At 49.9% G+C, this 27811-nt stretch overlaps 1 protein-coding gene across 1 annotated transcript in view; it reads right to left on the bottom strand.

The window, feature by feature from the left end:
- Nucleotides 1-27811, bottom strand: part of SMCHD1 (structural maintenance of chromosomes flexible hinge domain containing 1) — a 2317253-nt gene that overhangs the window by 2089332 nt on the left and 200110 nt on the right. The window contains exon 7 of the mRNA XM_078687460.1: nt 27560-27679. Within this exon, the coding sequence (XP_078543586.1) occupies nt 27560-27679 (120 nt within the window). The remainder of the gene's footprint in view (nt 1-27559; nt 27680-27811) is intronic.

Raw genomic sequence — 27811 nt, 5'->3', positions numbered from 1 at the left:
AAAAAACTATAAAAGCGAGGACAGAGTTGAAGACTATGTAAGGACTGTAATATAATAAGGAGTGTAAATGTGTGTGCATTGACTGCATGGTCAACAATGGTCACTGATCGAGATTAGAGTATATGCTCTAATCGCTCAACTCCAGCCAGGGGCCATCTGCTACTTTTATGGAAGACATTCAGATGGCTGGACTAGTAACTTTGAGGAGGCCTTACACTGTACACTGAACTACTCACAAGAGCATTGTGCTTTTGTGAACTGCAATTCCTACAGGCTACTGATTGTGTGTTCAATCCCAAACCCGGTGCTCAGTGGGAGGCTCGACTTCTCATAACGCACAAGTTTCTACTTGTGTAACGATATATCTGTAAGAGACATTAGTTAGTGATAGATTCCTTACCTTAGAATATCCCGAGGCGTCAGACTGGATCCGGAAAGTTTTTGCTTAGCAGTACCGTGGCGCATCGGTAGGTGGCGTCCTGCGGCTCTGGGTCCGACACCGGCGTCGTCAGCCCCGGGATTACATCACGGAGAGTACTTAGGCGCCACCCATGCGCGCTGACGTCAGTTCTGTACACGACTTTCCGCGCCAGGAACGCAGAGCCATGCAAGGTACCGACCATTGGTGCATAAAACTAGGGCCCTAAAAGGGATGACCTTAACCCTAGTAATCAGTTCGCACAACGGGGAGGATGGGAGGGGCTATAAGGAATCTATCACTAACTGTCTCTTACACATATATTTTTACACAAGTAGTAACTTGTGCATCTGAAAGAGATATGTTGGGTGATAGATTCCTTACCTTAGAATAGATACCCCAAGCAATACCAACCCCGGAGGTGGGTCTGCGAACAAAATGACACCAGGAAGTCACGGAGAACAGAACGGCCAAAAAAGCTGTCTCTCCGTACCGGACTGTCAAGGCAGTAATGCTTGGTAAACGTGTGCAGCGTGGCCCACGTAGCTGCCTGACAAATGTCCTGCAAGGGAACGCCACGTCCCATGGCAGTAGTGACTGCAGTTGCCCTACTCGAATGGGCACGCAACCCTACAGGAAGCTCCTTCTTGGCTAAGGAGTAACATACTTTGATGCACAGAACAACCCACTAGGAAATGGTCTGTTTGTGCACGGCACAACCTTTTTAGGCACCCACGTAGTCAACAAAGAGTTGATCATCCACCCGGAACTGTTGTGTACGCTGCAGATAGAAAGCGAGGGCACATTTTGGGTCCAGACGGTGGAGCCTCTCCTCTTCCCTTGAAGGATGTGGAGGCGGAAAGAAGGTGGGCAAGGAGATGGCCTGCCCGATGTGGAAGGGCGTGACAACCTTAGGCAAGAAAGAAGGACGGGTCCTCAGAACCACCTTGTCCGGATGAACCGAAAGGAAAGGAAAGGAGGTTTGGAAGAAAGAGCCTGGAGCTTACTCACTCATGTGGCATAGGTGATAGCAACCAGGAAAGTAGTCTTTAAGGATCAGAAGACGCAAAGGACAATTATGAAGGGGCTCGAAGGAAGCTCACATTAGAAACGTCAAGACAAGATTCAAGTCCCATTGAGGCATGATGAATGGCACGGGAGGAAACGCGTGCGTAATGCCTTTCAGAAAAAAACGGTTAACAACTGGGGACTTAAAAAGAGAAGGCTGATCAGGAAGCCGCAGAAAGGCGGAGATGACCGAAAGATAACCTTTGATAGTGCGCAGAGCAGAGCCCTGCTGGGCCAAAGAGAGATGGAACAGAAGAACCTTAGAAAGAGGGGCAGAAAGGGGATCCACAGCCTTTGCTGTGCACCTTGTCACAAATCCGTTCCACCTGCAGGCGTATACCGTTTTGGTGGAGAGACGCCTGGTTGCCAGAATGACATCACAGACTTCGGGAGGAAGATCAAAAGGTGTCAACTATTGCCGCTCAATCTCCACGCATGGAGGTGGAGGCTGGACAGGTTCGGGTGGAGGAACGTCCCCTGCTGCTGTGACAGAAGATCCTCCCAAAGAGGCAGGTGGATCGGGGGATCGACGCTCATACGGAGTAGCTCGGGATACCATACTCTCCGAGCCTAGTCCGAACCCACAAGAATAACTTGGGCCCGGTTGCGCCTGATCTTCTTCAGCACTCTGGGCAGAAGTGGTATAGGCAGAAAGGCGTACAATAGACCGCAACTCCACTTGCGACGAAAAGCGCCTTCGAGCGAGTGCTGCCTTGGAAATTCCAACGCGCAGAATTGATGACATTGTGCGTTCTCTTCGGTGACTAACAGATCTAACCAAGGCTCTCCCCACTGCAGAAATAAGCCTTGAGCCACGTCCGAATGCAGGCGCCATGCGTGATCCAGCAAGCACCAGCGGCTGAGTTCGTCCGCCCTGGCGTTCAGAGAACCTGCCATGATATTCTAGCCATGTCCAGAGGCGCAGAGCCTCTTGACATAGGGTCCAGGACCCCACCCCGCCCTGCATGTTGCAATACCACATGGCGGTGGTGTTGTCCGTGAACACCTGCACTACACTTCCTCGGACAGAGGGAAGGAATGCCTTCAGTGCCAGTCGGATCGCCCGCAGCTCCAGAAGGTTGATATGGAGCGGGGACTCCTCCGGAGACCAGAGGCCTCTGATCTTCGCCTCTCCCAAGTGGCCCCCCCATCCTTGGAGGGACGCGTCCGTCACCACTGTGTGCTCCGGTTGGGGAAGGGAGAGGGATCTGCAATTGACCCAATCCTGATTCATGAGCCACCACTGCAATTGGCGAGCAGTGCCCTCTGACATCTGGACATGATCGGACAGGCTGCCCTGATGCTGTGCCCACTGGAACTTCAGGTCCCACTGCAGAGCCCGCATATGACATCTGGCATGTGTCGTCAGCGGAATGCAGGAGGCCATCAGGCCCAGAAGCCTGAGGGTCATCCTGACCGAAACCCAGGACAGAGGCTGAAAGATCGGAATCATAGCCTGAGAATCCCAGACTCGCTGCTCGGGAGGATAAACCTTAAACAGCGTTGAATCCAGAACCGCTCCGATGAAGGGGAGCTCCTGAGAAGGACTCAGGTGCGACTTCGGCACGTTGATGGAGAGCCCCAGCAAATGCTGGAGGTCGGCCGTAGTCTGGAGGTGGCGGACGACTGCCTGGGGCGAGCCCACCTTCAACAGCCAGTCGTCGAGGTAGGGGAAGACTGACCCCTGACCAGCGCAGGTGAGCCACGACCACCGCCATCACCTTCGTGAACACCCGAGGGGCACTGGTAAGGCCGAAGGGAAGCACGGCAAACTGAAAATGCTCCAGGCCTACCGTGAACCGCAGGTAGTGCTGGTGGGCCGGCAGGACGGGGATGTGAAAATAAGCGTCCTGCAGGTCCAACGCTACCATCCAGTCTCCATGGTCCAGGGCAGCCAGGACCTGAGCCAGAGTCAGCATCTTGAAATTCTCCTTCCAGAGGAAGCGATTGACGACCCGGAGGTCCAAGATGAGGGGCAGGCCCTCCTTGTCCTTCTTGGGGACCAGAAAGTAGTGGGAATAACAAACACTCCCTACTTCCTGCACAGGAACGCACTTGATGGCCCCCTTGGCCAAGAGGGCCGTGATATCCTGCTGGAGAAGAACCAAATGGTCCCCAGACATGCGGTGGCAATGAGTTGGCATGGCTGGAGGGGAGGACTGAAAGGGAAGTGAGTAACCTTGGCAGATTATCTGCAGCACCAACTTAGCTGAAGTAATTTCGCGCCTGTGGTGGAGGTGGTGGAGGAGGACCCGGCCATCCACCGGCGTGGGCTGCTCCCTGAAGCTCGGATTAGGAAGGCTTGAAAGTGGAAACAGCGGGGATAGAGGTGGACTGACCCGCACGCTGGTTCCCAGACCCTCCCCTGCGGAAGCCAAGGCCATGGCCGCGCTGAGGCTGGGTCTGCACAGGTTTGCTGGAGGAGCGGGCCTGGGTGCCTCTGCCCTGGCCACGAAAGGATCGAAACCCAGGAGTGGCACGGTTCTTCGTAGAAAAACCCAAGGACTTGGCCGTGGCCCATGAGTCCTTAAAGCGCTCCAGTGCGCTGTCTGCCTTATCACCAAAAAGGCACGAGCCATTAAAGGGCATGTCCATGAGCGAGCCCTGGACATCGGGCGAGAACCCAGTCGAAAGCAATCAGACATGGCGCCGCAACGCCACAGTCGTGGAAAGTGCCCTGCCCAACGAATCAGCGGTGTCCAAACAACACCTGATGGCAAACATAGCCGCATCCTTACCCTCAGCAATTGCTTGGGAAAGGACAGCCTGGACCTCCTCAGAACTCTGAGGCAAGACCTGAGCAACTGAATCCCACCCTGCGTGGTAATAACGGTCCAACAAGCAGGCGGTGTTAACCGACCGCAGCCCTAAGCTGGCCGTGGAGAACAACTTCTTACCAAATTGTTCCAGCCTCTTAGAGTCCTTATTCGGCGGAACCGTTGGAAAGGCATTCTGCGACGTCGAGGCATGAATGACTAGGCTCTCATGCGTAGGGTGAGTGGTCAGGAAGGCGGATCACCAGGCGCTGTGCGGTGACGCCTGGTGAAATTTTTATCCACCGGCACCCCCGTGGCCGGCCGCAACCAAGTGCCCAAGAGGACTTCGGTAAGGGCCTCATTGAAAGGAAGCAGCGGCTCAGACGATGTGGACGCCGTCTGGAGCACCTCCGTAAGAAGATTGGTTTTGAGGGCCACTGTCGGGAGGTCGAGATTGAGAGCCTCCACAGCCCGACGGAGCACCACGGTGTAGGATGCATCCTCCTCCATAATCGGCGGAGTAGAGGCAATCCCTGGGTCAGAATAGACATTCCCGAGTTTGCCGGCGTTTTCCACCCAATCCTGCTCGGAGTCACACTGCAAGAGGGTCCTCGGATCCGTCCCAGTTGTCGTCCGCCTCTGGCGTAGAGGGAGCCGGTGAAGGGACGAACGTCGTCAGGAACGGCGCCAAGAATGGCGCCGGCTAGGGCCGGGCCGGAGCCGCTTCCCAATGCGGAGCCCAGGTCGGAACAAAATGGTCCTGGAACCTGGGCTGGGGTAGGATAAACAGCACTCAGTGTGGCGCCGGGGGTGGAGCAGAGTGCGGCGCCGGAGCCGGCAGCGCTGCACCTCGTGGAGCTGTGGCCGGAGCCAGCGGCGTAGGATCCAGTGGCGCCGGAGCCAGTGGCGGAGCCGCCGGGCCAGCAGGATCTGGACACAGGACCGCGGGGCCTGAAGGCGCGCCAGCGGGAGCCCGGGGACTAAAAAGGCGGTCCATGGCAGCAAGAAACTCTTGCATCTGTTTGGGAGTCGCCGACGTACCCGGGTATAGTGGGTAGGCCGCGGGACTCCCGAGCTGTAAAGGAGCCGCAGGGGTGGGGCCCCTGTCCCCCTCGTCCGCCTCCGAGGAGCGATGGGGGGACACCAGAGAGCGAACGCGCTTCTTCGACTTCTTTTTATGGAGTCGCTTACCGGAATCTGAAGGTGAAGACTTGGAGCCTGAGGAGTGACGGCTCTAGTCCCGCGAGCGGTCCCGGGAACGGCCCCTAGACCCGGAGCGGCGGCGTGACGAATGCTGAACCTCCAGCAATTTCCTTCGCCGCTCCTGCTGGGCCTTGGGAGCCAAGGCCCAACAGTCCCGGGAGTCGTGGTCAGTCTCCAGGCAGTTGAGGCAAACATTGTGGGGGTCCGCCACGACATATTACAGCGACAGGACTCACAAGACTTAAAGCCGGGCATCCCTACGTGCACCAGGAGAAAAATAGGGGAAGACAAAAGTCTCAAAATAGTAGACAAAAAGTGACTAAGGTACGTGCTCTCCGGATCTGCGCTTGCTGGCGCGGAAAAAGAAAGAACTGACGTCAGCGTGCATGGGTGGCGTCCAAGTACTCTCCGTGACGCCATCCCGGCGCTGACGACGCCGGTGACGGACGCGAAGCCGCAGGACGCCACCTACTGACGCGCAAGGGACTGCCAAGCTAAAACTTTCCGGATCCTGTCTGATGCCTGGGGATATTCTAAGGTAAGGAATCTATCACTAACGTGTCTCTTTCAGATAGCTACATTCCAGGAAAGGGAAGGTATCACAGGTCAGTGGGACCTCTGGCTCAACAAATAGTCCTCAGAACTTCATAATGAAATATTAAACATGCATAGATATATTTTAAACATATAGAGTTGCAAGTGCTGTAAACAACAGGACTTCAATTTACCAAACTTTACAATAATCCATTTACCAACTGGCCATTATGTCACATTTTTACAGGATTGAGGCAACAAGAGGGTTCCAAACCAATGACAAGAGGCATAAATAACAAAAGGTACCCTCACTCAACTTTATTGGTATTAAATTTACTGATCTCAAGGGTATTGAAGACTAAGGAGGCCTTGCCAGGATTGACTTTTATCACTAGATATGTCTGCTTGTGTGTTAACACTCACATTCCTAGAGCCTGTAACACTCCAACAAGCCTTATCCCCACGCATAGCTGCAATTCACGCTCATGCTATCCACCAATTAAAAATCTTGGCAGCCATGATGAGTTTTTCCAATTGGAACAAAAGTCTAGAAGGCGTGTTTCGTTGCTGTATCCCATGATATGGGGAAATGTGGTGGCAAACTAGGTAAAGAGTACACAGACATTTTCATGTGATGTCCGTGCGAGGACAGCATGGCCCCAAGCGGTATGGGTGACAGGGGAACAGACAAGTTGGCAACTATACAATGTACTACCCACCAGGATCCCCTGATAGCAAATCTGACCTTAGGAGGTTCAAGAGGCTCATACAACCATACAGACCAAATAATAAGATGCCTATTAATGAGAAGCAAGTCATGTAAGAAAAGTCTTATGATGGGAGATGATGGGCAGACACTACACTATGTGCAGTGCTTTTTCAATGATGGTCAAGGTCCGATTTGCATTTCTTAGTGTAAAAGGGGTAGAAGTTGGTGGCAAGCCCACTGTGAACTGTGCAGGCTCAGCACATATTGCAACCGTCCATTGCGAATGTAGAATTCATTTACCATGTTCATTGCAGCTGTCAGAATGCAGAAGCACATGTGAAACAGCATGGGCAGACAAGATGGCTGCACCCAATGCGCCTTGCTTTGTGTAACAGGTAGCAAATGGGGCACGATCTGCCAAGCAGCTGTCCTGTGAAATTAATGGCAGTTGATGTAGAGGCCCTTTTCATACTTGCAGCCTCAGCACAGGCACCATAAGTCTACACGCTAAAGTACAGATCAGTCCACATGTTTGATGGTAGATGCCGCTGCCAGAAGGCATAAACAAAGGTATGAGAATGCATGTTGTGTCATGTTATGAGGAGCTGTATAGCTCATCGCCATCTGGGAGGGTAACCTGACGTGGAGCAGGTGTGATTCCAGTCTTAACTAGGGCAGAAGGAGAACTATTCAAACAACCAGGCCTTCGGCTTCTTGGAGAACTCAAGAAAGGAGGAAGAGGCTCTGATAGATAATGACAGGTTGTTCAATGCTTTGGAAGCAATTTAGGAGAAAGCTGTTCTGCCAGATTTGATTTTGAATATTAGTGAGATGTGTTCAAGTAGGAGACCAGACGATTGGAATTTATTCTGGTTGGAAGCCATTTGGACATTTATCTCAGCATCTTCAGGGTGAGGAAGTAGGAAGCTATGATGGCAATTGCTTGGGCAGTCATGTCAAGATCGCGTTTGATGATAACCAAAAGCTTCCTGACATGGAGGGGGTGGGTGAAAGTCTAGTTCAGCCATCCACCAGGTGGAATCCAACTGTGAGGTGTTCTTCCTTTCGATCAAGATTTATGTCTTGTGGGTGTTCAGTTGGTCTTTATCCAGTCAGCGCCTTCAGGGAGGGAGAAATAAGAGAGGGATAAATGGGAGAGGAAGAGGAAGAGGAAGAAATGGGAGAGGAAGAAATGGGAGAGGAAGAAATGGGAGAGGGAGAAATGGGAGAGGGAGAAATGGGAGAGGGAGAAATGGGAGAGGGAGAAATGGGAGAGGGAGAAATGGGAGAGGGAGAAATGGGAGAGGGAGAAATGGGAGAGGGAGAAATGGGAGAGGGAGAAATGGGAGGGAGAGGGAGAAATGGGACAGGGAGAAGGAGAAGGAGAGGGGGGTGTGCATGTGCATAATGCTTGCCAATGGGATCATCTACGTAAGGAGAGGGAGAGAAGGAGATGGGGGAGAGGAGAGAGAGAAAGGGAGTTCAGGAAAGGTTGTTAATGCTGTGGGCGTAGATGATGCTTGACAGTGAGATTGTGTATGTATTAAAACGGGTTGTGTTAAGTGATGATCCTAGTGGAACACCTAAGATGAGGTTGTGAGGATCCAAAGAGTAGGGTGCCATCATAGCTTCCTACTTCCTCACCCTGAAGATGCTGAGATAAATGTCCAAATGGCTTCCAACCAGAATAAATTCCAATTGTCTGGTGTCCTACTTGAACACATCTCACTAATATTCAAAATCAAATCTGGCAGAAAAGCTTTCTCCTATATTGCTTCCAAAGCATTGAACAACCTGTCATTATCTATCAGAGCCTCTTCATCCTTTCTTGAGTTCTCCAAGAAGCCGAAGGCCTGGTTGTTTGAATAGTTCTCCTTCTTCCCTAGTTAAGACTGGAATCACACCTGCTCCACGTCAGGTTACCCTGACAGACCTGTCCATCAAGAAATAGCAGATCCAGCATAGAGCAGGTCTTTGGATTCCAATGCCGTGCAGTCCTCAGATGAGAACGGGGTTCGAAATGGATTTAAATGTAGCAGAGAGGTGAGGAGTGTGAGGGCCATCATGTCCCCTCTGTACAGGATGAAAACAAGTTACTTACCTGTAACTTTGGTTCTCCAGTATTGGTAACTTTCATAGATTCCCATAGCTTGTATCATTCCCCATCGTCAGAATGGGAGTCCCCGGTAAATAAAAAATACCATAGCAGTAGGTACAAAAAAAAAGAAAAAGGCCTAGGCCCCATCTTATTTTGTAGCATATCCACCTCTTTTTGTAAAAGAGACCAAAAACACTGAACAGCCAATCAGAACAGCCTAACCACATAGAACCTTCCTGAGAGAGCCTCAGATTTTCATAGCCGTTAGGTAACAGTATAACAGAAGATGCCAGAGGCTGAGCTTTCCAAGGGGAGAAGGGTGGGCGCATGGGAATCTATGAAAGTTACCGATACTGGAGAACCAAAGTTACAGGTAAGTAACTTGTTTTCTTACTCCAGTACTGGAACTTTCATAGATTCCCATAGCTTGTATCAGAATAGACAGCAGTTAGAAAAAACACACATTTTGTGTAATAATACATTGTATAACTTTGCAGCGTGTATATCATCATAAGAGATACAGGTTACCAAAACACTAGCCAGTAAACATCATTAGATACAAAATGTGCGAAACCAATAACAGGAAGGAGGGTTAGAAGGGAAAGCTCACCGCTTATTTGAAGAGATTCCTCAGGACTGCCTGCCCCACTGCAGCATCACTACATGTGGAAGAGTCCAAGCAGTAATGCTTCGTGAAAGTATGGGCACTGCTCCATGTAGCTGCCCTGCAAATGTCTTTGATCAGCACTCAAGCAAAGAGAGAAGCAGAAGAAGAAATGGATATTGTAGAGGGCGCCAGGACCTGCCCTTCCAGGGGCTTACCGGCCGCTTGGTGACAGTATTGAATTGCGCTGGCAATCAATTGTACAACCCCTTGCTTCGAAAGAGGGAAACCCTTGAAAGGGGCACTGAAAGCGACAAAGAGCTGTGTAGATCTTTTGAAATCTTTGGTGCGCTGGAGATAGAATTTTAAACACCTTTGAACATCCAAAGAATGAAGAGCCCTTTCCGCTAGAGTAGTAGGCAGAGGAAAAAAGGATTTGAGAATGACCGGTTCATTAAAATGAAAGTCAGAAGGGACTTTCGGAATAAATTTGGGATCCGTCCTCAGAATCAGAGTGTCCTTTTTAAACTGCAAGAACGGATCCTTGATAGTGAGAGCGTGTAGTTCACCTACCCTCCTGGCTGATGTTAAAGCGAGAAGAAAGGCCACTTTCCAGGAGAGGAATTTAAGGTCCGCCCTATGAATTGGCTCAAAAGACGGCTCATGAGTTGAGAAAGGACTTAGTTGAACTGCCACAGAGGTGGTGGAGGTCTAACTGGTGGAAAACCTCTAAAAAGTCCCCTTAAAAATTGTTTAACGATTCTTGCCGACCAGAGGGAAGGGCCAGAGGAAGTTTGTCTGAATCTAGAGATAGCAGCCAGGTTCACTTTGATAGAGGAATGAGCGAGACCTGACTTAGCTAAAGTCAAAATGTTTGGCAAAATTTGATGAGGAGCAGAAGAGTAAGGATGAATGTTCTCTTGCTAGGCACCACAGGCAGAAACACTTCCATTTCAAGCGATAGGTCTTATTCGTACTTGGTGCGCGGGCCTGAGCTAGCACCTCTCTATATTCTTGCGAGATATTTAAATTTTGAAATTCTCTGTGCTCAGGAGCCACGCTGTTAACTGAAGCGAGCTCGGATCCAAATGTACCACTTGGCCCTGGGACATCTTCAACAGAGAGGGAATTGTGCGCAGATGAATTGGATGATCCAGGGAGAGCAGTAGCAGATCTGTAAACCAAAATTGGCGGGGCCACACCAGGGCCAACCTGAATCATCCAACAGGGTTCTGCTTTGAGCTTCTTGAGTAGCCTTGGAATTAGTGGAATCGGAGGAAAAGAGTAAACAAAGGTGCCTGACCAGGCCATCGAAAGCGCATTCCCCAATGATCCCTGATGGTGTTTCCTGCTTGTGTAGAGTCGGCATTTCTTGTTCTCTGGGGTGGCAAATAGATCTATGGACGGAGTGCCCCAGAGATTGAAATTCTTTCCAGAGTGTGCTGGTCTAATTCCCACTCATGGCTCACAGACTTGAGGCGACTTAGCGTATCCACCGTCTTGTTGAGGGCACCCGGAAGATGCTCTGCCGAAAGAGATCTGATGTTGTCTAATCCACTCCCAAAGCTCCTGAGCTTCCTTGGATAGTAGACAAGACCTTGTTCCAATCCTGCTTTTCACATAATGCATAGCCGTCGTGTTGTCCGTACAGACAAGGACGGTGGATCTTCGGATTCGCAGAAGGAAATCCTGTAAAGCCAGACGAATCGCTCTGAACTCCGACATGTTGATGTGGAGAAGGCATTGCTCGGGCTGCCAGCGGCCAGCGGCCGCTCACCTGAAGTCCTTGTAATACTGCTCACCAGCCTTCTAGAGAGGCGTCTGTTGTAAGTATTAGAGGATCTGGGGTGACTGTGAAGATGAGACCCTGAGCGATATTGTCTCTGATCGTCCACCAGCTGGCCGCCTCTTTCATAGGCTGATTTATCATTATGTTGTCGACGAAAGAGCCTTCTGCTTGGCGCCACTGCAAATCCAATTGTTCTTGGAGAGGGCGCATTCTTAGCCTGCAATGCGGAATTAAGGGAATGCAGGATGAGATCGATCCTAAAAGACTTGTATAGGCGAACTGAAAGTGACTATCTTTTTTGGAACCGACAGGCGGAGGCCATCTGTTTTGTCTGCCTTTCTTCTGATGGAAACGCTTTACAACAAGTTGTGTCCAGAATAGCACCTAGGAACTTGGCCAACTTGGACGGGCAGTGGACTGACTTTTCCTTGTTGAGCTGAAGCCCCAGGTGACTGAAGAGTTGAGTGCGTGTTTCGACTGCCTGTGTTGCTGCTTGAGAAGACGGTGCTTTCACCAACCAGTCGCCAGGTAGTCTTTTTTCTGAGAAATGCTGCGACTGGGGCTAAGATCTTTGTGAATATCCGTGGTGTGGATCGGAGTCCGAAAGGCAGGACCTTGAATTGGAAGTGTCTCTTGGCTACGGTAAAGCATAAAAACTTCCTGTGCGCTGGGTGGATGGGAACATGGAAATATGCGTCCTCGAGATCCAGGGTGGCCATGTAATCTCCTGGATTGAGGAGCCGCAAAATGGCCTGTAGGGATACCATCCAAAAAGAGAGCTTTATGAGATAGGTGTTTAGCTCCCTCAGGTCTAAAATTGGGCGCCATTTTTCCACGGTCTTGTGAACGAGAAAGAACCCGGAATAAAATCCCTTGCCCCACTGGAATAGGGGCACCAGCTCTATCGTTCCTTGGAGAAGTAGTTGGTGGGCTTCTAGACATAGAAGGTGAAGATGTTTAGATTTGGTGGCGCGAGGGGCTCTGGATGGTGGTTGGTGTTGAAACTCCAGTGAATGGCCTGACATGATGACATTAAGGACCTACCGGTCTGATGTTATACGTTGCCAGTTGTGGAAGTATTGTGATATCCTGCCCCCTACTGGTGTAACAGGGGACGAAGGAACAGTAGGAAGGGCCGGGAAGCCGCTACTGGCGCTTAGAGGTATCCCTCCCCTGGCGCCCTTGTCGTCCTCTAGAAGATGGTCCAGAGAAAGATGACAATTGGCCCCGACGCTGTGAATACTGAGGCCTGTAAGACTGAGAGGGCTGCGAGTAGGAGGAATAGCGCTGTTGTTACTATCCACCCCTGAATGAAGAAAAACCTCTTCCTCTCGCTCCACGGAAAGGAACCTTGCGGTATTGCAGAGTCCCAAGGGACATCGCAGTCTCCGTTTTACTTCTTTATATCTTGCAGCGCATCGTCAATGTGCTTTCCAAATAGCATCTCACCATCGAACGGAAGATCCAGGATCTTGTTTTGGACCTCCGTACGAAACCAAGTGGCCCGAAGCCAGCCTTGCCACCGAAGGACTGCTGCTCCTGCGAGATAGCGGAATGCCGCAGTAGCAATGTCCATTGCACAATCAATTATTTCAGAGGATGAACGTTCCCCCTTATGCAAGATCTTCCTGGCTTCAGCCTTTGCTTCCTCGGGTAGCTGGTCTAAATACGGGGATAGATCACACCACATCTGGCGATCATATCGTCGAAGAATGGCCAAGGCATTGGCCGCTCTGACCAGGAGGCTGGACATGGAAGAAAACCTCTTCCCAACATTATTTAGTCGTCTTCCCTCTTTATCCGGTGGTGTGGTAAGAGGTGCCGCCGGATTCCTTGATTTTCTTTGGGCCGCTTGTGAAATTCCAGAGTCCAGTTTCGGCTGGTTTGTAGGAGAGTAGGGTCTGCTTCTTTTGGTTATCCCCACTTTTTGCTGTGATTCACTGGTTTTTCGACTTCAGTATGGCTGTGGCCCTGCTAATCAGGCCAACAGCCTAGCTGTTCTCTCTCTAAATTGATACTATGTACTTTAGGCACATACCAGATTGGTTACTGGGTCACCCTTGTGAGCCCCTGTATATGATACCTTAGGTACCCAGGGCATAGGTGCACCTTGGGCCTACCAGGGGCTGCAGCATGTATTGTGCCACCCCTGGTTAGCCTTCCAAACTGACACCACAGGTCTGCACTTGAAGCCTGGGTAAAATGGATAGATAGATAGATAGATAGATAGATAGATAGATAGATAGATAGATAGATAGATAGATAGATAGATAGATAGATAGATAGATAGATAGATAGATAGATATACACACACACACATATATATTAACCTAGAAGTCACTCCTATGGCAGGCCTTGACAATCCTGGAAGCAAAGGGCTTGGTTTTGTGTGAGAGGGTGCCCTAGCATGAGCTGAGCCCCTCTGCAGCGTTTGGAACCCTCTCCTTATAGCTGTTCTATGATATAGCCATACCATATACTCTTAAGTGCATTATAATCCTCGCGGTTAATGCAAACTTTGTTTTGGCTTTATCGAAACATGTCGTGTAAGGTGTCAAACACTTTGGAATACTACCCCCCCTCCCCCCGCCAGTCCTGGCGGCGGGGGTAGCCTTTCACCCTTCTAGAGGGAGAAGACATGTAGTTACTGGTAAACCCGGTTAAAGTTAAACAGAGCCCCAGCATCACAAAATTGATGCTGCTGCCACAGACACGAGTCTGCCCTCCTGCTGCTGGACGAAACTCCTGCAGGGGCGGCCTGGAAAATAAGTTTCCTGTCCAGGGAGGAGCTGGCACCTTCCCAGACAGGCTTTAGTGTATTGGGGCAGGGTGGGTTGCATTCAGTGAATGCTTTTCAGACACTGCCTGGGGCACACAAGGTGCTCCATGCATTTCCCAGTTCAAACGGGTTGCTGGGGCACTCAGTCCCAGCTCTGGCGCAAAACTGGACGAAGGGGTGTAACCACCCCCTCCCCAGATCCACCCATAGGAGGGACTTTAGAGTTAGTCCAACCCCTAAACTTAGTACACCTATAGTACCCCTGCCCCTAGGACTTTAGATTACCCTGGACGAAACTCTGCAACATATATCTTGGACCTTCGACATTCCATATCGACTGGAAGATGGAAGAAAGCTCCCTTGTGGTCAAGGAGTGGCCACCCTGTTCAAACAGGCACCAACTGCATCTTTGCCGGTCTTCGTTTTCGAGGCTCCCACCGGATCCCGAAGAATCTGCAACTCAGGACACGGACTTCCAGACATCTGACGCTGACCTGCACTCCCAGCAAAGCTGAGACCTGGGGCAGACACGAGAGACGTGGTACCGGAACTCCTGGAAATCCTGCATTTTGCAACCTGCACCTACTTCCCGAGGTATCCCGAAGTTGTGCATTGGGGTGCTTGAAGCTCCAGCCCCGAGCACCTTTTGCACCGAAGCTCAGAGGCCCACACTCCATGAGTGCCCCGTGGGCCCGCTTTGTGCATTTCAGCTTGACGCGTCTTCGCGGTTCCTAGTCCGTTGGCTAGTGAGCCCCCAAGAAGACCAATCTTTGATTCACTTTACTTTCCTGGTTGCTCCAGGCTTGTTCCAACTTCCCTCCACAGGAGAAGTTCCCCAGACCTTGCTGGTCTGCACCAAAGCCAATCTTAACATCTTGCGTGGATTGTGTTTGCCAAGGCTTGTTGGGTCCAATCCGGATACTGACACCGCAGTCAACTAGATCCTTCGTGGGACAGCTCGAATCCAGCTCCTGGTCGACGTCGACACTTCCTGGACCTCGTGACTGATGAGACAAACTTCACCTTTTCACCTGAAATCACCCGACATTGGCTGGCCGCTTCCCATCGACATCCTGGTCACTGGCTAGTGACCCAGACTCTGTCACTTCTGCTTTCAGGTTCTTCACATCTCCGATCCACCCTTGGATACACCCAGACACTTTTCCTCTGGTCGCCTGCAGCACTTCTTCGCAGCTCTCCATTGGAATCGACGACGAAACCAGACACGAAAAGACACCTATGCGCCCGGCTTTCCTAAGTTAGGTAACTCGAGTACTCGGTGCTCCCGTGGGTATTGACTCTCCAAGTGTCCTAGTCTAAAAGGGTTCCATCGCAGTTCACCTCCTTGCACCCTTAATCTTTAAAATTGTAACTTGTATGTTCTCCATAGAAAGTCAATGGTAACCCGCGGCTGTGTTCAGACACTGCACGCGTCTCCCGTGGGCCTCCTATATCCTAACCTTTGGTGGTTTTAGGTAGCCCCAGCGATTCCACAGACCCTAGGCCTGCTTTCTATTTCACACGTGGTTCTTATACCACTATTTTAGTATATGGTTTGTGAGGGCCCCTAGGGCAAAACGTATACTGTGCAACTTATTATATGCTAATTAAGTTCCTTGTATTGTACTTTTACCTCTGACCTCAAAGAGTCCAGAGGGGTTGTGTTTAGAATAAATACATATATATTTGATATATACCTTGTGTGGTGTGCTTTCATGTGGTACTCAAGAGATTATAAATGGTAAAACAACTTGCTTAACTCGCCTCTAAAGTCTTAGCCTCAAGGGTGCTCTTCACAGCTACCACTAGGATAGCTTTCTATAAGATTGACTTTACAACCACCATCAATAAGGGTCGTTTGGACTGGTGCAAGGTGCCCACTAGAATAGTGGACATCATATACCAGGCCAACTTCTCACATGGCTGACCAGACAAGTGGGGCTATCCTCTGGAGCTTTGTATTTCTTTTCCAGACGAGGAAGTACAGGCATGACAGTTGCCGGCGACTTCATGGCCTTTATCCCCTCATCCCAGACATGGCCCACTATTGGGATGGAGCGAACAGACTTCCTGTAAGGTTCTTTTAAGTCATATAAGAAACATTCCAATTGTACCGATGGAATGGGAAGATCGAAACGCTTTGAAGCTCTCTCCATTAAATTGTGAAATCCTCCGATATCTGCTGGAGGAGAATCTGCTGGATCAGGAGAGGGAGAGGCTGGATCCGGAATAATGTTATCATCCCTTTCCCTATCCGGGTCCAGGATTGATATAGTGCCCTGGTCATCATCCGATGAGTCATCCTGGACAGAGACCACATTCTGTTGCGGTTCCATTAGCTCCGGTACTGGAGTTTGAGGAAGCGGAGGTGCAACCGGACAAGGAGGTCGAGTTGGAATTTGAGTTGGAGGCACTTGCCCTGTCTCTTGGCCGGAGGACTGAGTTGGAAATCTCTTCCTGTAGTGTCTGTAATGAGTGAGGATGGCATGCAGACCATGTCCTGTTGATACTGAGCCTGGGACCTAGATTGCGGCACATATTGTTGTTGCTCCATATAATAGTCCTCAGAGTCAGAGTCCTGATACTTCACTTGCAATTGGGATGGGCTATCTGCATCCCCATAAAGTCTGTCATCATCCTCTGAAAACTCCTCTTCCAAAAGGAGTGCAGGAGGCAGGGGTGTTACTTTCCTTGGGGAAGTCATCTATCAGGCTGGAAGCTGTCGACGTCGTTGTGGTCTTCGACGTGGACACCATCATAGTCGTCGTCATCCTCGTCGATGTGGAAGTAGTCAACGGAGACTATGAAACTCTTGTCGACGATCTCGTCGACGGTGCCGAAGTCGACGCCGGTTGAATTTTCGAAGAGGTCGTCGACGGACCTGATGTCGTCGTCGTTGACTAACAAATTTTCCGGTCAGCTTTCCCCTCAGGTGGGACGGAAGCTGTTTTTTTGAAAAAATTTTGTTTCTCAGAGGGTGGAGGAGAAACATAAGACCCATGGCTCATCTTCTTCCCAGATGCCACCTCAGTAACCGGTCCTTCCCTCTCTTTAACACCTCAGTGAGGAGATTTGGTGGGACTACGCCTGTCAGACCTATCAGAGGTCTTTTGTAAGGCTTTGGCAGGGGGGTCTGAAGAAGTTGTAGGTGAAGACCTACCCCTTTTCTGCGATCTCCTCGAAGACGTCGCAGAGGAGGCATCATCACTGTTACTTGAAACAGGATCTTTCCGTGACTTCAATTTTTGTAGCCAGGTGAGCGGAAGTCCCTCACGGTCCCGCAAGGTTTTTGTAGAGAAGGTCCTACAAATCTTGCAGTCAGTAGCCTTGTGGTCCGGATACAAACAATAAATACAGTCTTTATGTTTGTCCTCCACATACAGCCTTTTTTTAGAGCAGGTGGCACACGCCTTGAACAGAGCATTCTTTTCCTTATCAGACATAATGAAGATTTGGAGAGTTGAGATAACAAAGTAGTTGAAGAATGAAGAAAAACTGAGCAGAGTTCAATGGAGACTCCCTTGCACAACGTGCGGTAGAAAATCTAAGGCACTGAGGCTCTCTCAGGAAGGTTCTATGGGGTGAGGCTGTTCTGATTGGCTGTTCAGTGTTTTTGGTCTTGTTTACAAAAAGAGGTGGATATGCTACAAAATGAGATGAGGCATAGGCCTTTTTTCTTTTTTTGTACCTACTGCTATGGTATTTTTCATTTACCGGGGACTCCCATTCCGATGACGGGGAATGATACAAGCTATGGGAATCTATGAAAGTTCCAATACTGGAGTAACATGCAGATGTTGTCTGTAGCAGCTATGAAGGCTGCTTCTGTGATGCGGTTGAGCCCAAATTCTAACTGTGTTATGTCAAGGAGTTGATGGTTGCTGTGGTGTTTAGACAGATGTCGGTTGATGAGCTTCTCCAAGACTTTGCCTGGGTACGATAGCAGGGTGATTGGTCTGTAGTTTCTGAGCGTTGATGAGTCTGATGAGGGCTTCTTGAGCAGGGGGAGGAAACGGATGCATTAGATGTAGAAGGCAGTGCTACGCAGATCAGTTTTAGTCCTTTGGTGAATGCATGGTGGGGTCGCGGTTCCAATGGGGCCCGAAATGGATGGACTTCATGGTGGCTGCATTTTCGTCCATGGTGATGGAGGGCCACGTGGTCATGATAGTTTTGACTAAACACGGAGATCGGTGGCAAGCTCCGTTGTGTCTGGCTTAGGGTTAAACTTTCTGCATTTAGAGGTTATCTTGCTGCAGAAGTATTGAGAGAGTTTGCTGCAATAGTCATGTGATGGGGTGATGGTGTTGAAGATGGCAGCAGAGAGGTAAAATATTTTGTGATGCTTAAAATCTCCTTGCTTTTATTGGGGCTATAGTCAATCCTGTGTACTAGAGTGGTGCATTGGGTGTCCCAAAACTGTTGATGGTAGTGTCTCAGGGCAGATTTGAAGGTGTTCCTGTTCCCATTGTTTTGGTTCATTCTCCATTTGCTCTCCAATTGTTTGTAGTGGTGCTTCGTTATTTGAAGTTCCTCCATGAACCAAATGGCATGGGGTCTGAAACCTTGTGTTTGAGGAGGGCCAGGGTGTCTGCGCAGGTGGTAATCCAGTTGTTGAATTTGTTTATGGCTTCAGGAAGGCTGTTACTTTGTTTGGGCCACTTTGTTAAGTGCAGTTGTTCAGTCATTTGCCAGGATGTTTTTTCAGTTTTTTCAGGATGGTCTGGTGGTGGTAGGTCTGAAGTTGAGTGGGAGGGTATGCTGAACTTGACAGGTTTGTGGTATGAGATGTTGAGGGATACAGAGATTCTCCAGGTTTGACACAACTTCAGACACTGTGCAGCGTTAAGCCCTCAAACCCTGCATATAACACATATAAAAAGTAGGTTTCGAGGTCTTGTAGATACGACAATGTATTTTTCTTTGAACAAAAAGCAACACTGGCCAATAAGTGATTAACGCTGCACATTGCTTCATCAGGACCATTGATAGAAAAAGAAAGGTAGTCAAAAAACAATGCCGAAACATTGGGACAAAATGTATCAATAACGAGAGGCAGAAGGAGCACTGGGGAGGGGTCCGAACGGAAATGGTCGGAGGACAAGGCACTGGTAAGTCCTAGGAGGTAGAGGCGGTACCTGCTTATGCACGTGAGCAGATAAACCAGGTTCTAACTTGAGAGGCAATGCAAACTTGCAAAAGTTAAATACTCTTGCACGTGGGACATTTCAATTTTACCGGGAGAGTGACCGAATAATGGTAGCCTCGTCAGAAAAGCACCATTTATTTAAGTGGGGCGGAGCTTGGCTCAAGTCTAGTATGGACGCTTGACTCTCGGGCTCCGCCGAGCCGATTCAAACATCCTGAATTATCCTGAGCCCCGCGGGTGTTGGTGGCTATGAAAACTCGCCGTGACTGATGGTGACGCGGATCGCCAACTATTGCCCGGTTTCTGAGCTCGGAGGCAGCTGCGTTCCGGACTGACGCACGAGACACCCCGGAGCAGACATAGGCCGAGAAGCACCGGCCTGGAGTAGTGGGGTCACCCGACGACGTCACCGTACGTGCGGCTGCAGGTACGCCGGGTGCGGCGAAGGAGGGGCGACTGGCGCACTCTGAGGGGATCGACCCTGGAGCAAGCTGTCACCCTATTTGACCAACGGGGGGGAACAGGTATCCCCCAACGACCTCAGCTTTGAACCTGCGGGAGCGGATTGCCCGGTGCCACCAGAAACTCGGAGGCGGCCGCCATTGCACCGGGACCGGGTGAGTGTGCGGCCGCATTGATACGGCGGAGACCTCCGGTGCCGGTACCCGAACGCTGGCGGGGGGGTGGGGGGGCCTGGGACTCGAGTGCCTTAAAGCTTGCAGCTTAAGAGCCGGCTGTGGAGTCAGGACGGAAGGCCAATTTTCGGGGGAGTAACATCGGCGCTGTGTGATTGGGGGCCCTGACGCGACAGCAGTGGCGCAGAGGGGGAGAATTGCTGGGACCGGACAGAGGACCCTTCATATGTACAACGCTGCCCCAACGTCGTAGAAGCGGCGCCGCACGACAAGTCTGACTCCACACACATAAGGGCCCTCTGCCTATGCCACCAGGGTGATACACACCTTGCGGACGACATCGTGAGGTGAGAGCGGAGAGACGCGCTCAAGAGAGGGCTACAAGAGCTGAAGGCTGCCCACAACGGGAAGAGGCGACGGTATCACTGGTAGGGAGGCACATTGTGTGACTTAGAGCCCCAAAATAAGGATCACCTTGAGGCCTAGGGTGCTTGGTGGCTGCTCCGCTGCTGCACCTGAGGAGTCCGTGAGGGCATCGGCTGTGGGCTGGGGACACTGGTGACGCAGCGCTAATTTCTGTGCTACTTGGAGGTCTTGTGGGGCGGCAGTCTGCCTGCGACACCCTGCATCTGAGCGAGCTCTCTGTGTGCAGCAAGATGGGGAAACCTGATCGACACCAGTCCAAGCTCCCTTTCACCCAAACACGTGCGAAATCTCAGGATAGGGGCGCCGGGGGCGAGAGTAGGCCCACCACGCCACCTGAGCAGGAACAGGACATTAGGAGCATACTGCAGTCGATGGAGAAAGGTCTGCAGGAAGGTATATCCTCACTAGGGGTGAAGATGGATACGTTAACATTTGGCTGGACAGAATGGGTAAGAGACTAGATAAACACGCGGAGAGACTAGATTTGTCGGAGAGGAGGATCACCGAAGTGGAAGAAGCGCAAACCACCTTGGACACGCAACACAGACAATTGGGAAAGGTGCTGCAATTGATTCAAGATAAGACGGAGGATTTGGAAGCCCGCTCACGTCGCTGCAATGTGCGCATACTGGGCCTTCCTGAGATGACTCAGACAGGCAAGATGGAGACCTTCATAGAACGCATGCTGGTGACCCTATTAGTTGAGGAGACCTTCTCAAACACGTTCATAGTGGAGCGCGCACATCGCACCTTGGCGCCGCGTCCAAAGCCGGGGGCACCACCCCGACCGATAATTGCTAAACTCCTAAACTATAGGGACAGGGACGCAGCCCTGCGAGCAGCCAGAGAAAAACAGTTGCTGGCCTATGAGGGCTCAGTCATTTCACTGTACCCCGACTTTACAGCTAAGGTCCAAGAGGCGAGGAAGCACTTTGTACCAATGAAACGGCAACGGCGGGACCAAGGGATAGACTATGCAATGTTATATCCAGCAAAGTTGAAAGTAAATAGAAATGGGCAGACGCACATCTTCACGGATCCCAAAGCGCTACAGAAGGCGCTCAAAGACTGGGCCAAAGTGCGGAGAAAGACAACGGAGCGAGACCTACTGGATGAGGCCGCGGGTGGCGGATCGGATGATCAGGACTGAAGGCGATCTCGCATCTGAGACACACAAGGGACTGCCAATGTTCGAGGGGCGGATAGCGGTCGGCTGGTGAGGCTGGGATGAGTACCAAGCTTTGTGTTATTCTCTTTATTTGACTCTTTTGCAACCTCCGCCCACATGTGGTAACACTTTGTTTGCTGTTATTGTTATTTTTTGAGGGAGGAGGGGGGGTACATGGGACGATCATATCGCGACCTAGTTGGGGGTGGTCCGCTGTGGGTGGGAGGGGCGGGTAGAGGGGGGTTGGGTTGTTTCAATTTACTGCTCAGAGGTGCAGGCCAGTATTACTTGGCATCAGTCTTTTTATTGCTCTATATGAGGTGCAGGAGAATGTGGAACCCAGCTAGTTATGCAAGATAAACCTGATACGCCGATCACAGAGAATGTGATGGGCGGGATGAATGCATTAACGTGGAATGTGCGCGGACTGAATGATTATCGTAAGTTGCGTAAGGTATTGAATTACCCGACTAGACACAAGGTGGACCTGGCCTTGATTCAAGAGACATCTGCCTGTGAACAGCCCTAGACTGAAAGCAAGGGGGCTGGGGGGGCAGATCAATGCGGCTGGCTTCACGTCCCATGCGCGCGGGGTGCTGACATGGGTTACCCCGAAATCTGACTACACACTAAGTGAGCTCTCAGCAGACCCGGACGGTAGATATGTAGTATCACAGCTGTCTGGTAGAGGTTTGGAGATCTTGGTTGTGAATGTTTATGGTCCTAACTATGACTGCCCCGAGTTTTATAGCAAGCTGGCTGACATAACGCGAGAGCTACCAGACATTCCTACTCTGTGGGGAGGGGACTTTAATATGACTAGGTGCCCAAATGTGGACCGTTCGGGTGGCCCGGCCAGACACCAGGCGAGGGCTGCTCGGGAACTAGATAGGATATTGCTTAAGGATGACCTGGCTAATGTTTGGCGTATACTGTACCCAGCGCTAGGTGGATTCACACATTATTCGGCCTTTCACAATATACACACACGAATTGACTACTGGTTAGCCTCGTCGGGGCTGCTCTCCCGGATCCGTAAATGCCAGGTTCTGCCCCGCACCCTTTCGGACCATTCCCCCATTCTATTGACGCTCACACTGCCGTGGAAAGCGTTACACCCATTCACGTGGCGGTTCCCGCTGTACTCTCTACAAGACCCTACTTTCTGTGAGGAACTGCACGAAGCAATCGAGACATTTTTTTAAACGAATATAGGGTCGGTGGACAGCTTCCAGACGGTCTGGGAGGCGTTTAAGGTTTACATACGAGGGGTCGCCATGAGTAAACATTCTGGGACCCTTCGCTCGATCCGCCAAAGACTGTCGGTATTGGAGCGACGACTCGCAGACTGTGAGAGACGTCAGCTGGCGGGAGGCGCTGACACATCCCAGGAAGAAATGAAAGGGCTGCTGTCAGAGTACCAGGAAGAGGCAGATGCGGAAGTAAAACATTTGGGTAAATACGCGACAGCTAGAGCCTACGGGGAGCGGGACAGGCCGGGGACGGTCCTGGCTAATATGATTAAACAGCAACGGCGAAAGGTTGCGATCACAGCCGTTAGGTCAAAGGAAGAACCTATACTCACAGAAGAGGAGGAGATAGCGCACAGGTTTTCGGAATACTACTCCGACCTATACGCTTCACGAGCCGAGGGGGATATCCTAGACTACTTGGAGCATATCAAACTCCCGTTCTTATCAAATGAGCAGCGTGAATTTTTAATGCAGCCAATAGAGTTCGATGAGATCCGAGAAGCCCTGGGAGGGAGGAGGGCGAGTAGCGCTCCTGGAGCGGATGGCCTAACGGTCAGTTTTTATAAGGCGTATCTGGAGCTGCTGCTACCGCACTTGTCTGCCTTGTCCGCGGACATGTGCGAAACTAGGCAGATGCCGAGCACAATGATGGAAGCCTTAATAGTGGCTATTCCGAAGCCCGAAAAGCCCCCGGAGGATTGTAGCTCCTATAGACCATTTTCGCTCCTAAATGTGGACACCAAAATATACGCTAAGGTACTTGCGACTAGGTTGGCCTTGTTGGCCCCGGAGCTGATTGCACCGGAACAGGCGGGATTCGTGGCAGGCAGGAACATTACATGCAACTTACGCACGATATTTGGTGCCATTCAACACACCAGCCCGGATTCGAAGTCCATAGCAGTGTTCCTGGACATGGAGAAGGCCTTCGACTCTGTGGAATGGCCTTTTCTGGGGGCGGTGCTTGCGTGGCTGGGCTCGGCATTTCTACAGATGGTCTCTGTGCTCTACAATGGTCCGTGCGCATGAATTAAGCTGGGGAATCATGTCACTGAACCTATTCAGATTCGAAGGGGCACGAGGCAGGGATGTCCTCTGTCGCCCACGCTATATGCATTGGTAGCTGAACCCCTGGCATGTGCGATGCGAGAATACCACTCGCACCGGGGACTCCATTTCCCCACTTACCACCTAGTCATAACAACTTATGCAGATGACACCCTGCTCTATGTCAGAGAACCTGAAAAGAATTTAGCGCCGCTTTTACGTGAAGTGGTCCGATTTGGCGCTCTGTCCGGCCTGACGGTCAATTGGAACAAGTCAATAGCGTTCCCCATCACCGATTCCACAGAACAATTTGAGATGGAATATCCATTGAGATGGACTACTGATTCTGTGCGCTATTTAGGGATTCGACTGCACACAGACCCCGAGACGGTATTTCGTGAGAATTATGGCACGGCCCTTGCCAACTTGGAGGATAATGTTGACATATGGATGGGGCTGCCTTTGTCATTGCTAGGCAGAATATGGATAATGAAGATGGTGGTCTTGCAAAGGCTGCTGTATTTATTTACGAATGTACCGATGGTCCTCCCAAAGTGTTTTTTCGCTCGGCTCACGTCACTGATGATAAAATTGGCTTGGGCTGGCAAACAAGCAAGAGTGCAATGGACAACACTGGTCCTCCCTTATCAATTAGGTGGTCTCGGGGCGCCCGATTTTGAGGTATATTATCGAGTGGCGCAAGGGGCGCATTTACATAGTTGGATACATGACAGGGAAAACGCACCATTCATTAAGCTCGAGACACTATTTGCTGCTCCACTGCTGCTCCCGCCAGTGGTGTTTGAACCGGCAAATCGACGCACGGGCCTATTGGACTCATTGAACGGGCCTAGACATGCCTGGCAGTCGCTGCTGCACTATCACGCTGGGGCGCTCTTGTACTCTCCGCTAATGCCTATAGAATGGATGACCTGGCTGGCCCCATGCAAGGACAAAGGAGTGTTGGTAGCACTGAAAGCTTTAGGTATACATACAGCCGGAGACATGTTTAAAGAAGGGGCTCTCAAAACGCTGCCGGAGGTGCAAACACAGGGAACACAGCCCACTAGTTTGCAGACTTTTCAATACCACAGAATTAGAGAGGCTTGGCGGGGACAACTAGGTGACAACTTGCAGGAACCCCCAGAAATTTTAGAACTTACCTATGTCATTAAATCGGAAAGGCCAAGGAAAATGATCTCGACTCTATATAAGATAGCAATAGCTGAGAGAGTGACTGGGTACAGTAAGGCACGCTTGGCCTGGCGGCGCGACCTAGATGTAGCACTTGATGATGACATGTGGCGTTACTGCTGCTCTAGCACGAGGTTGGTCTCCCTGAATGGCAGGCACAAATTAGTGCATTCATCAACAGGGTTTACCACACTCCTGAAAGGCTGCACCTGTTTGGGTTGCGAGAGGAAGCGACATGCGACTGCTGCAAAGCACAGGATGCAGGGTTTATGCATTCGGCGTGGGAGTGTCCGGGTGTGCATCATTACTGGGGTGAGGTGTTCCAGGAATTAGGCAGGGTCCTTGAGGAGGAGATAGCCCGTCTCCGGCGCTGGCACTGCTAGGTTATTCCAAAGTCCTGCCCAGGGCGCAGCGCAGGATAGTGGACATGGGACTGCTATTAGCGAAGAGGAGACTGTCCATGTGCTGGATGAGGGGGCCCCCACCCAGGGCGAAACAGTGGATTGAAGACCTGACTTACTGTAGCACGCAGTCAGAGACTTATAGTGAGCTTCTGCCTCACAAAAGCAGGCCCAAGAATTTTTGAGGACTATATCTAGACTATAGGAGACGTCAGGACTTGACGGCCGCCGATACCGGTGCGGATGTGCCGGGGGACCCTACCCACTGCGCGCTGTAGAGTGGAGGGATGATTGGTTGAGAGGCCTTTTGCTAGGAGGGGTTACAGCTGGTGTTCGCTGCGCACTTGAGACCGCGGTTTGGTACTTGCTGGCTGTGTATTATATAACAACTCGGAGATCATGCATCACAAGTTTAGAGCGATGTTGCTGATGGGTTGGCACCTCTAGTTTGTAGTGTTTTCTCAGGGGGGGGTTTTCTTTTTCTTATTATAGTTACTTTTTGTAAATAATTTTGCCTTGTCACTTGCAAATGTGATTTCCACACTGGAAGTTCGACGCTACAAGCCCAAACACTGTGTTAATCTATGATGGCCCACAGCTTAACGCCGCCCGGCCTCCGGGATTTGGGCAGAAATGCTGTGTTCTGATCCTAAGGGTGTATGATGTTCTATTCTTGGCTACTTATGCCGCAACGCACCTGACTTACAGTCTATGTTGAGATCACTGTGATAAATAAATTTAAAAAAAAGAAAAGCACCATTTATGAAACTGGTGATGCTTTTGTGTCTGGTCTCTTGCAAACACGTCAGATAAGAAACCTTTAGATCTAGAAGGAGGCACATTAGCATCATAAAGTGCAATCATCCGAGCCCAACACCAGATGGCGATCTATTCATAAATGTACCATCTGCAGCCCATATGCCTCGAACATGAGGTATTCGGGAGAACCAAGACTAATCTTAAGTTGCTTTTCTACCCATGCTTTCCAGTACACACCAAACTGTACATTCGTTGGTGTATGAAGTAGTATGAGGACTCCACAGGAACAGTGAAGCAGTGCCATATGGGGAGGATTCTCTTTTCATTTAAGAAACCTTCGGACAGAGTTTCAACTTAAACCCTGGTGGGAGATATGTGTGATGTAGGATGCTGGTATACCTTTTCTTTTTGGTCACGTTCAATGAGGGAGTTATGGCCTCCAAAGCATTCCTATCAGGGGCTGGACTGAAAGATATTTTTAGAAAAAGACACACTGGCCAGAAACTCAGTCGTTAAGATTTTATTTGCTTTAAATCAATGACCCATGTGACATTGCTAGTGGTGAGTACGCTCTAACGTAGAATATTGTTTTTTCTAGCTACCACCAAGGATAGTCCGGATTTTATTAATGATAGAGACAAGTGTTATCCCAAGTTAAAGGTATAATGCTGGTTATATCTGATGTATATTCTAAAATAATCTTCATTCAGAACTTTGCAAGCTATAAGTGCCGCACAATAACTAGGTGGCTTGCATCTGCATCTGCATCAAAGAAAAAAGGCATGCTAAAATGCGCAGAAGAGATTATGCAATGATGGACCGTGAGTACTTGGTAATATGGGCATATTAGCTGTAGTTTTGTTTTGATTAACCTTTCCTGTGAAGGACGGGACAGGGAGATTTCTGAGTGCATGTTTCTAGCTAATGTCAAAGAGAGGAAAAGGGTACAACATGATGCTTGCCTCAGTGACCTCATTAAAATCCAAAATGTAATTCCTGATGACTAGAAAATCCACCTTCTCCACCTTACTAAGAAGGTATTTTCATCATCCATAGATGTGTTGCAAAGCCTAGAAAAAAGTTAATTGTGGTATTGCATTCTGAAGTGGGGCACACAACATTAAAGTTGCGTTTAAATACTATTTCTAGCTGCTAAATATAAATCAACTATTGTAAAGTAGAAAAAAATAACACTTTAAGGTTCATCTACTAGTAACAAGTTTTCTCCTTCACTGTGTTTAACTGACCCTAAAGCATTACAACGTACATCTCCACTTAACAGAATTAAAGATGACCTAATAGTTCTTTATTGGTTTGACCTCTTTGTAAAGAAACATAACTTTTACTATGTTATAAGGGCAATGAGATTCTCACAGGCATCTAATCAATCACAGCTCATAACTGCACAAAAAAGCCTCAACTGAAAACCATTGATTGAGAAGATTAAAGTAGAATTTAGAGAAATTCTTTACAGAAAACAAGCCAGATAGGTGTAGTTTTTAGGGTTAAAACGGGCAGTAACAATTCCAAAGGCAGTGAAAAGAATCATGCTTTTCAAAAGTTAATTACCTCTCTGTTTCTGATAAATCCACTGTATATTGATTCTTTATTTTTCTCCTTTTTTTCAAAATCTTCTTTGGACAGGAGAAGCTCATGAACATCCTGAGAATCTGCAGGTTTGCTTATCATCTGGTAAATGTTAAATAAAATAATGGCTTCAATATCCTATAAAAGCTAACTCAAATGAAAAAAACAAACCACAAGCAGTGGGATTTAGTTCCGGGGTCTATTACCAACTGAGGATCTTGAGGCTGAGATAGC

The sequence above is a fragment of the Lissotriton helveticus genome, chromosome 4_1 (genome assembly GCF_964261635.1).
Source record: "Lissotriton helveticus chromosome 4_1, aLisHel1.1, whole genome shotgun sequence".
Lineage (NCBI taxonomy): Eukaryota > Metazoa > Chordata > Amphibia > Caudata > Salamandridae > Lissotriton > Lissotriton helveticus.
The sequence above is the reverse complement of the archived record's forward strand: the minus strand, read 5'-3'. Positions and strand labels throughout refer to the sequence as shown.